Source organism: Eurytemora carolleeae, unplaced genomic scaffold (assembly GCF_000591075.1).
Source record: "Eurytemora carolleeae unplaced genomic scaffold, Eaff_2.0 scaffold1082, whole genome shotgun sequence".
NCBI classification, from domain to species: Eukaryota; Metazoa; Arthropoda; class Copepoda; order Calanoida; family Temoridae; genus Eurytemora; species Eurytemora carolleeae.
Genome location: NW_019396971.1, coordinates 108,600 through 120,312, shown reverse-complemented (window position 1 = coordinate 120,312; position 11,713 = coordinate 108,600). Strand labels below are relative to the sequence as shown.

The window sequence follows — 11,713 nt, the reverse complement described above, 5'->3', positions numbered from 1 at the left end:
GTCTAGGATGTATATAGGGAGACGGGGGGAAAGGTGTATAGGTCTAGGATGTATATAGGGAGACGGGGGGAAAGGTGTATAGGTCTAGGATGTATGAATATTAAAACTGAATAATAATTAAATATTACAGCGCAGAGAGGACAAAATACAACCTGGACACTAGCCAATACAAGGAGTTTTAATGGTGGGAGCCAGGAAAGGGACGTTGGGGGGGGAGTGCTACAGGGGCCCAGCCCCCTTCCCTTTAACAGCTGAAAGTGGGGAGGGGAACCCGGGGGGATGGAAGATAACAAAAAGATCTAAATTGATGAACACATTTGAGGAAAATCTTAAAGGAAGTGTTCGCGAAAAATTAACGAACCCCTATAATTTTTGCTATTCCCCGAATTGAATCTATTTTCTTCGGTGTAAAGCATTTTTAACCATTTTAATCAATGAATAAAGAAAGAAACAAAGTGTTTAAAAATTTTCTAACCTGAGCATTCTTTATCCTGGCAACCCTGGTACATTACTTCAGTTTCACCAGAACATTTTCCTACCCTGCCATCAGATCCTTCTACACGCCTCCTAATAATGAACATTTCTATTCTATTCTATTCGCATACCCTCTTATCGTCAATGACTTATTATATGCATTTAATTCTCTACGACTTCACTGTTGCACTCTTCAATTTATATGTCTTGCAGGATCCAAGTATCCTTAAGTCCAAATTTCTAATTTAAGAAATGTACGTATTTAACCCTTATACAGATCTATCAAAAAAAAAATGTAAACACATATAAACAATTTTGTATTTATTTCACAAATCTAAAAAAATGTAAACGAATTTGTCGATTCCACGTAAACTATTTTGTACAATTTAAAAAGACAATAAATATTTAGATTTAAAAAAAAAATAATGTACATTTCTTTAGTATCATTAATATTATTTCCTATTCAACTAAATCAAATTGCAATAGAATTCTCTTCAAATTGAAATCTGATTTCTAACAAAACTCCTTTGTATTGAGAGCTCTTGGCAACATTTTTTTAACCACTCTAGATAGGTTACAAATAGAGTTTCCAGCGAAATGGGGGAATTGTTTAGCAAAAATTTCGCATTTTTCACGGACAATTTTTTTTCGCCGAAAATTCAAAATTTTTGCGAAACAATTTCCCCATTTTGCTAGAAACCCTATATCGTATATTATCAAGTTTTTATACCAAAGAGTGGTTAAAAAAAATTCTTTTTGGTTTCGCGAAATTCTAGCATTTTTTCGCGATACAGATTAATGCTTAATTTTGCAAAGAAAACGAAACCTTTCACTATTTTTTGCAAAATTGTCGCATATTTTGTTTAGTTTTCCACGAAATTCCGCATAGTTTTCGCTTCCTTTCGCAAAATTAATTTTCGCAAAAAAGTTTGCGAAATCGGAAGAAAATTTTTGCGAAATTCCTCATTTATTCCGCGGAAGTTTTCTTTCTCTGGAAACCCAAGTTTCAAAGTCGTATTTAAACTCTGATTAGCCATTATAGCGTGTTCTACCTTCTAGCCATAGTTCCAGCTCCACAGGTTGTGGAACAGTGTCCCCAGGAACTCCAGGTCCCCCAGGAACAGAAATCATCAAGGAACGGGGAGCAGTAATCCCAGTCTCCTCTAAAGATAAGAGTTTGGTCAGCTGTGCCTTTAAACTAGATAATTTATCCAACAAACCCTTTATTTGCTGAGCTTAATTCATTAGTTTAATTACTTCATCAATATCTAATATTTATTTCTATAAACATATCTAACAATCATATAATATATGGATAAATTGAAACTGAAATTATCAACGGAAGAATTAATGAAATGATAAATCATGAAACGATAATTGGAAGTTGACTGATCATATTCGAGTATACAGGGTGTCCAAATAAACATGGGAAAATAGTACAGGGTGTCCAAATAAACATGGGAGTGGAGTGCAGTGAAACTTGCATTGTAATATATAATATCTAAAGTTTGGTAGAAGATATGAACAATTTCATAAAAAATGTAAAAGGCTGCTTTTTATCATAAAAAAATCCTATAAAAGTTCATAGATTCCTATATTGTCATTGGGACACCCTGTAGATTAACGGGGGGGGGGGGGGGGATAGCAAAGTTTTCTCTCTATTTCTACTAAAATGAGAGAACATTATTAATGAAAAGAGGGTGAAATTAACCTATTTGATTGTAGATGAGAATCGTACTGATTTAATACAGTGTAACCCTTAATAACGAATACATCAAAAGAACTCATAAAATGTCGTATTCTTCACTTTCTGTTAATGGAATGTTGCAGATATTTAGTTTTTAAATTAAATAATTATATAGAGCATTTTAAAACTGTTCCCGCATATTCCATGGCTTTTTATCTATTTTCGCAAATACTAAAATTTACGTAATATAGTATAAAACTCATTGAAAAATTGTCAAGAGGATATTTGATAAATTTTTCTGATGTATTCGTTAATAAGGGTTTCACTGTATTAAAGAAGGATAAAATTTAGAGATCTTGAGAAATCAGCTAAATTGCAAAATCACAGTCCGAATTTAATGAATTTGAGCCGCGTCTCAAATTCGCCAAAAACCGGTTTTCAATTGAGCGCCGGCTTAAATCTTGAAACATTGAATACAATTTTAAGTGGAACCAACCATGTTTGAGACGCCTCTTAATTTTAAGCCGCGGCTCAAATTCTTTAAATTCGGCCTCATGGATTTTGCTGGGATTAAGTATTTAACTAAAATCTGAGAAAATGAAAGAATAGAATTGTTTAAGAAAGTTCATTTCGGAAAGTAAACTATTAATTAAAATATTCATACTATTATGAGAAAATCCATTAGAAAGGAATTGAGTTTTCGGCCACAAACTCAAATTTTCTAATCCCTTTATCTTTACAACCTGATGAGGTAAACCTTTGATATTTCAAACTTAGACTATTTGATCTAACAGAATTCATAGTTTGAAAAAACCAAGGTCTACGACAAGGGTGCAGGGAATAGAAATTCAGAGTTTGTGGCAAAACTCAATTCCTTTGTAAATTTCCTATTGAGAAGCTAGAAGCAACTACAGGGTTTAAATCTTCATATCAAGATCAATTCCTGAAAATACTTCTCTCACAAATTTTGCTAAAAAAAATTTCTTGAAAAAAAATATTATTTTGCTTGAGACACAATATCGTTATTCTTCAATACTTCATTTTTCTGAACATAATTGTGCAATATGCATTCTGCATTCTCATTGTCACTGTATACTAATCTTTATGTAAATAGGTAAAATGACATAAAAGAAGACTCCCATAACTAGTACAATAATCATGTATTTGTAAAATTGAAAAATCATCTCTTATTTAAATTGTTAAAAGCCATCGTACATAAAATCTACTGTATTTTAATGATAAAAGGCTTAGTTTTTTTGGCTCAAGACTAATCTATCTATCTATATATCTATCTTTTCATCTAGTTGTCTATCTATCTATCTATCTATCTATCTAGCTATCTATCTATCTATCTATCTATTTATCTATCTTTCTATTTAACTATCTATTTATCTATCTTTCATCTATCTATCTATCTTTATATCTATCTATCTATCTATCTATCAATCTATCTGTGTTTGATGTGCTATCTGCACAATTTATTATGATTTGTTTCGGTCCCTGTGTACTCTGTAATAGTGTATATCTACTATACAGTATATACTTATATATACTTATATATACTTATATAGGTTCACTTGGTGGTCATCTTAACCTTTTAGTGACCCCCAACTAGAATAATATCTTCCCCTCCTCATACTTTGATTCCCCCCGGCCCCCCCAGGCCCACTCTCCGCCTTAGGCCTACCCTTTACCCCACGGCCCCTCCAATAGGCCCACTCTCTTCCTTAGGCCTACCCTTTACCTCCGGGCTCACCTTTCTCCTTAGGCTTACCCTTTACCCCTTCGAATCTTTCTTCGATATCCTGCTTGGTAATTGTACCTGAGAGGAGCTTTAATCATGGGAGGTATGGTATAACTTAGATAAACATGGGAAAGAATTGCTTTATAGACTCTAAAATTAGAAGTCTCCACTCACTGTGGATATCGAGTTCAAGCGATCAGGATTAAGATCTGAACATCTTTAATGCCAAAATATGTTTGATATAAATTCTGTTTTCTTTTAGTTTTGTTCCTCTACTTAAAATGACTTAATGGTCTTCGCCATTTTTTGTTGAGCACACTTCTTATTCTTCCTGTGCCACACCTTACGCGCGTTTTCCCCCAGGATGCGCGTCTGCTGCGCCTTATGTTTGCTGGGGGCAAGATTTTTTATTGACTAATCATTATTATTCACCTCAGCAGAGCTGTGATGGAATTCATTTATTAAACGGTCAAACCCGGGTTCCCTCAGGCCCACGGGAAATTAAACGGTCAAGTCATCTTCCAGAAAATTGCCATTTTTTATTTTCAAAACAAATTAAGCAAAGAAGTGAAATTGTCACAAAGAAATGTTGATGGAACAACAATGAAAGTATTTATGTAGTTTAGGTTAAAAAGTTTTTAAAAAATTATTTTAATTTAAAAAATATTTGCAAAATTCTTTTTTTTGTAAAAGTGGAGCCCAGGTTGTAAAAAATATTTGAGTTTGTTGCAAGTAACAAGAATTTTTACACGTTAGAAAGAATCTTACATGCTTTCCATTTTAAAAAAAAGTTTTGAATTTCTGAACTCTGACCAGATAATTATAAAATCACAAAGATGTAGCAGTAATTTAGCAGCAACCATAAATAGCTACAAAGCTTCTCGGTTTGAAATGTAAATAGATAAGTATACCGCGCAAGTTTATAACGATAAAAAATGTTAACTAAATTTGTTTCCATAATTTCTTAACCTTTGCATGCCACAATTAGGCAGTTTTCTTCTTTTGGCCTAATTACAGGCAGTCAAATTTAGTTTAGAGGATATACTTTTCAATGTAAAATGTTTATGCGTGTATAGTGTGTACTAACTAATTTATTGTTGTAAAACTTAATTTTAGGGGGGTTAGAAATATCAAGGTCGCTTGGGAGGAAAAACGCCAAATTGTATTTAGATCTTAATTTTCTGTTTGCAAAGAGAACTTATCTAGAATAAGAATTGCAACAAAGTAATGTTTCTTAGAGGAAAAAAATTATTATCTTGTAAAATCATTGTGAACTAGAAAGAATGAGAAGATTAAATTTGTGCGACATTACTGGTACACCTTTAATTGTGATATATTTGAACACAGAAAATTTATCAGAGCTGAAAACTTTAGAATGGTAAGTTTCGAGATCAATGCTTGATCTCCTCTTTTTCTTAATCTCCAGATTAAATAATCCTTGTGCTCTTCTTGTAATTAATCTCCAGATTAATTAATCGCTTGGGATTAAGGATATCCCATTTTAAAGTTTTCAGCTCCGGTTACATATTTTAAATTCAAAATATATTTGTTTTTACTCTTCTTAGAAACTTTTGAATAAGAGGAGTTATTATTGAAAATTACCGAACCTCCCTGTTTCTTACAACAAAAAAAGGCATTTGTTCAAATATGTTTGCAACCCTTTTACAGACAGTTAATTTTTCTTGTTAAACCAATTTGCTTGAGATTTTTTCAACATTCTTTAAAAATGTGTTTTTGTGACATGTTTTATTTGGTACGCATGGACATTAACGATAGTAATGAACTGACCCAAAGCTGTAAATGTTCAAAGAGTGAGGGGGGGAGTGAGGGGGGGGGAGGAGGTCAATAGTCAAGCTTTAAATCAGTATAAGCAATCCATGGACTCATGGAGAGATACGAATCTAAGATAAGTTGTATATTTAGTAGATGTCTAATATGACTGCGCAGAGTATAAAGATATCCATTTATACCTTATTTTGTCCAGTTATTAACCATTCAAACATCTATCTATCTATCTATCTATCTATCTATCTATCTATCTATCTATCTATCTATCTATCTATCTATCTAATCTATCTATCTATCTATCTATCTATCTATCTATCTATCTATCTATCTATCTATCTATCTATCTATCTATCTATCTATCTATCTATCTATCTATATATCCAGCCATCCATCCATCCATCTATCCATCTATCCTTCTATCTATCTATTACATGTATATATCTATTTATCTATCTATCTATCTATCTAAATATCTATTTATCTATCTATTACATGTATATATCTATTTATCTATTTATATTTCTATCTTTCTATCTGTACCTTGATGTAGTGTAAGTATGACACCAATAAAAAGGTTTTCCATCTCGTCTCTCACATGAATCTGTACATGTCTCCAAATATCTTGTTGTACCGTACACAGGACTGCAGTAATCTCGATCTAGAATAGTAAATAAGTTTTAAAGTTGCTGGTCTAGTCTTTGCCGTACCGCCCCGTCTATTGTACCCAGTAAGTGAGTAGTTGACCCAATAGAATAAGGCAGGCTGAACTATAGTGAATATAAAGCATATAATGTTAATATCTTCAATGAAGAAATCCACGAACAATACCAGATTAATCCATAACTGGTAAAATTAAGAAAGGATGGCATGGAAAGTACTAATTATTTTTCGTCTTATAAATACTTTCTTTTCATGTATGTGTAAAGTGTACTTCTGAACAAACCGCTGTAAAATTTCAACAGTTTATAATTCTAAAAAACCTGGTATAGATTTATTCTTTAACGTTAGATCTCTGCCAAAATGACGCAATGATGATAATTTCCGGAAATTCAAACTATAACGTAAGTTTAAATTTAGAAGTAATTATTCTACAGTTTTTTTTTTTATTTTCAAACAAACATTTTAGGATCATTTTAGAATATTTTATGAGTACATAGGGACTGTAAGCGTAATTTCAAGTGACCCTCAATGCAAATATGCCAATATCCGGTTCTCAACCAATTTAAAGCTTTATCATTTATAAGATCATCAACATTGTTAATCAGATAAAGGTTTCATTGCCTAGAGGGTCACTTGAAATTTCGGTACAGTCCCTTTAAATAAGATTTATTGGAAAATCAGAGCAATTTTGATGAAAACTATTCAACACAAAACGAAACAAAACTCTAATCTTTTAATCACTGTCATAGATCTATGATATTAGAAACACAGCATTCTGTTATTTTATTCATCAGCCAGAAATTAAGGGAAACTTTATAAAAACTTAAATTAGCGTTTGAATTATATTTGGTTTGTAAAGAGGATAAGTTTCAAAGACAAATAGACAGATAGATAGATAGACAGATAGATATATAGACAGATAGACAGATAGACAGACAGACAGATAGACAGATAGATAGATAGACAGATAGACAGATAGACAGACAGACAGATAGACAGATAGACAGATAGACAGATAGAAAGATAGACAGTTAGACAGTTAGACAGATATACAGATAGACAGATAAACAGATAGACAGATATACAGATATACAAATAGACAGATAGACAGATAGACAGATAGAAAGATAGACTGATAGAAAGATAAACAGATAGACAGATAGACAGATAGAAAGATAGACAGATAAACGGATAGCTAGATAGACAGATAAACAGATAGACAGATAGACAGATAGACAGATAGACAGATAGAAAGATAGACAGATAGACAGATAGACAGATAAACAGATAGACAGATAGACAGATAGCTAGACAGATAGACGGATAGACGGATAGCTAGATAGCTAGACAGATAGCCTTTAAAAAAGGGTGCAGCTTTGATATTGCTTAGGGACGGTAACCCCGTAAAAACCCCGCGGAATTAATTTGATGATGAATAAAGCGATTTGGGAGGGGGTGGGCTGGCGGGGCCATATCCCCCCTCATAACAGCAGGACATGTATTAACATTACGTATTAACATTCCATGGTCAACACGAAAATAAATCGTCGGCCATATTCTGAATGAATAATTGCAGACAAAAATTATAATTTATCGATTTCAAGATAAAATGTCATAAGTTCTGTTCCCAAATTGATGAGTTGGTGTCTGTAGGGCCTGGGGTTGAAGAATTGCGTGGTTTAAGAATTTCGAACTTGAAAAATTTGTTGAAAAATTGATGAGGACCGTAATGATTATTCCAGCTGTGTTTAGACCTTCAATTTTCAATAAGAATATTGATTACAGAGGAGCTAGGGAGGATTTCAAGGCATTCTTGGGTTCATCTCTTTTCAATTTTATTTACAAAAGAAATATAAAATATCTTTTTTTGTTTCATTTAAAAATCTGTTGGGAAAACTATAAATAGCAATTTAATAGATTCCTTGATTTTTCATAAATATTTTATGTAATAAAAAACAGAAATATTTTATGTAATAAAAACAGAAATATTTTATGTAAATAAAAACAGAAATATTTTATGTAATAAAGAACAGAAATCTGTACAAATAAAGGCGATCGTCGTTCTGAATGAAATGAGAAAACGTATTCACTATACCAACAAAAAATATAAATATACCCAAAAAAAATGAAAAATATTCATAAACATATAATTATATCAATAAAATGAAATTGCATAGAAATCTTCATTGTCTTGAAAAAAGGTAATTATATTGGTATTATCAATGACAAAAGTACAGAAATTCTTCATTAAAAAGAAAAAAGTTCGCGATATTTCCCCATTTATACAAAAGTCAAGTGTTTTCCTTTATATGGGGGGAGTTAGTTACCTATAAAAGTTCCATTATGAGATTTCTGTTTATGGCACCAAGCGAAAGGAAACCCTCTCTGACTGCAAGCATCTAAAAATAAAATTGTTTTAAAAAAAATAGATACTATCCCATTAAACCTTCATCTGGTCAATAATTTGGAAGATATCATAGTTACACTAGAAAGTGTTTAATTTTCACAACTCCTTAAACTTTTATAAAGAACCAATATTTGAAAACTTTTAAAGAGAAATCATGGATATCTCATTCATTCTTTATCAGGCAAAGCTTTTCAGGTTTCCACTATGAAGGGTCACTTCAAATTACTTCATAAGTACAACTATTTCTATATCTTCTTTAGTTTTGCATCTAAAAACTAAAGCCTAATAAAATCATTATTTCTGTTAAATCAGTGCGCGCTGCGTTGAACTAATTTGAACAAAGGAATAGAGTAAAACACATATAGGGATTAGCAAATCATAGTTTGTGGCAAAGACTCAATTGCTTTTTTAGATTTTAGTTTAGTGAATGATTTATTACAACTCAATTCGAATTCACATCATAAATCATTAACTAATCAGAAAATATCAATTAATCATATTTTATTCTAATATCAATAAAGTTTAAAGATGTGACTGTTTTTTTATTTCTTTATGTTCCTAGGCGTCCTTTTAAGCAAAATCACCGGTTTTGGTTTGTAAATTCATTCAAAATAAACCAATAAAGTTTATATTGGGCACATTTATACATTACCAATTTTAACAATTCCATTATAAAATTCTGTTTTTTTGTGTGTTCAGTAATTTTCATTGAATTTCGCTAATCTAAAAACTTATATGCAGGTTCATGTTAAAATCATCTCTTAACAAAGAAATGTCATTTACTCTCAGAAAAATTAGAATCAATGTAACTTATGGGATTAAATTAGAATCAATGTAACTGATGGGATTAAATTAGAATCAATGTAACTGATGGGATTAAATTAAAATCAATGTAGCTAATGGGATTAAATTAGAATCAATGTAACTGATGGGATTAAATTAGAATCAATGTAACTGATGGGATTAAATTAGAATCAATGTAACTGATGGGATTAAATTAGAATTAAATTAATTTCTATTTGTTAACATTTTTCAGAGAGTAAAAGAAACATTGAAAATGTGGCAGAATAAATAGGCAAATATTGTCTCGCTTTTTCTTTTTATTAAAAATAGAATATTATATTTCTTTCTATTATCACTTTATATGTTCACATTTTAAATTGTACTGCTAATGAGAGAGCAAAGACGACAATCAAGATTGGTTTTCACTCACCTAAACATTGTTCTCCGTATGTAGTTAGACCAAAGGAGGTTACTCTACCCGGCTGAATAAGCCCAACCAGGAGAACCAGGAGAATCATATCCGTCCTGTCCCTTCTCATTCTTAGCTTCTGAAGATTCCTCCTAGTTTAGTTCATCTCCTTTAATCCCTTCTTTACCATATTTAGCGTTCTTAATTTTTAATTTCACCTTTTAGTTTATCTTTATTCACAGACAGATCACATTTTATAAAATAAATCTGAAAAAAAATCATTAATATTTTTTTTTGTAATTCAATAAAAATAGCGTTTAAATTGATTTGTGGTGAGTTATCAAACTCTCATTCTGACTCTTTATATTCATTATTTCAATCATGTAACTCACGTTTATAAACATCCACATTAGAGTGCATCACAGAGATATTATAGAATTATAGATAGATAGATAGATAGATAGATAGATGGATAGATAGATAGATAGATAGATAGATAGATAGATAGATAGATAGATAGATAGATAGATAGATAGATAGATAGATAGATAGATAGATAGATAGATAGATAGATAGATAGATGACGAGGGTAACTAGTTAAATTATATACGCATGTTGTGTCCAGGCGCTAATTGACTAATCATCCTGGAGCAGGGGGATCATTAAAAATATAATTAATTACAGATAATAAATGTAATTAGAGAGAGATTAGTTATATTCATCCTTTATTAAGCCAATTCATAACCACAAAACAAATTAGTTAGGATAGTAAAAAAAAATATTTTTCTGATTTTCTTTTAAATTCAGTCAGCCTTATACCCTTCTACCCTCACAGATTTTAAAGAAACTGTCGACGTACTTCCATTACAGTTTCCTGGCAGAATGCGAATCAATGCAGCAGAACCAAGGAAGGAAATTGACTAAATTTATCCATTATCAAGAAAGAAAATCGACGATATCTATTGTAGCGTGTTTTGAATTCTGAAAGAACCTCTTTAAATACAGGGTTTCTTAAAGTTTTGTCGAGAGTCCCTTTAAGGTGGGCAGCCATGCCCCTTACAAACCGTTTATTAAAATCACTTCCCCCGCATTTTCCTTTTTTAGGAAAATTATGCATGCAGGATATATTCTGGGTCAAACATGAGAACAAGTCACCGTAATATAGGAGAAATATGTGAGGAGGGAGCATGTCATTTAAACAGATAAGAAATACAGAGAACAGAGAGGGAGCATGTCACTGAAACTGATTTAAAACGTGTAGAAAGCATGTCACGGAAACAAAAAATAAACATGTAGAGAGCATGTCACGGAAACAGATTAGAAACATTTAGAGAGCATGTCACGGAAACAGAATTTGAAACATGTAGAGAGCATGTCACAGAAACAGATTAGAAACATGTAGAGAGCATGTCACGGAAACAGATTAGAAACATGTTGAGAACATGTCAAACAGATTAGAAACATGTTGAGAGCATGTCACGGAAACAGATTAGAAACATGTTGAGAGCATGTCAAACAGAGAGACATGTAAAGCGCATGTCACGGAATTATGTTGGAGACGGGACCCAAATGATAAGAAAAGCATCCATTTATATAAAGTAGTAATCTCTGTTCGGATGTTCGATTAGAAATAATAAACCTCTTCACCAATTTGCCTCAAACTTTGATTAAGGAACTCGGGAGAACCCTGGGATGTTCTTTTAAAAAGCTAAGTTGAGTGGGTTGACTTTATAGGGAAAAATTAGGGTCCAGGCAAAACTG

General features: G+C 31.8%; 1 protein-coding gene across 1 annotated transcript; it reads right to left on the bottom strand.

Moving 5' to 3' along the window:
• Positions 1-475: 475 nt before the first annotated feature.
• On the bottom strand, positions 476-10,215 carry LOC111710647 (A disintegrin and metalloproteinase with thrombospondin motifs adt-2; the record flags this gene model as incomplete). The annotated part of the gene is made up of 5 exons (XM_023484762.1): positions 9,974-10,215; positions 8,681-8,752; positions 6,234-6,351; positions 1,527-1,637; positions 476-567 (listed from the first exon to the last, which is right to left on the bottom strand). Coding segments are annotated over exons 1-5 (502 nt in total), but the record flags the coding sequence as incomplete, so codon positions are not given.
• Positions 10,216-11,713: the final 1,498 nt, after the last annotated feature.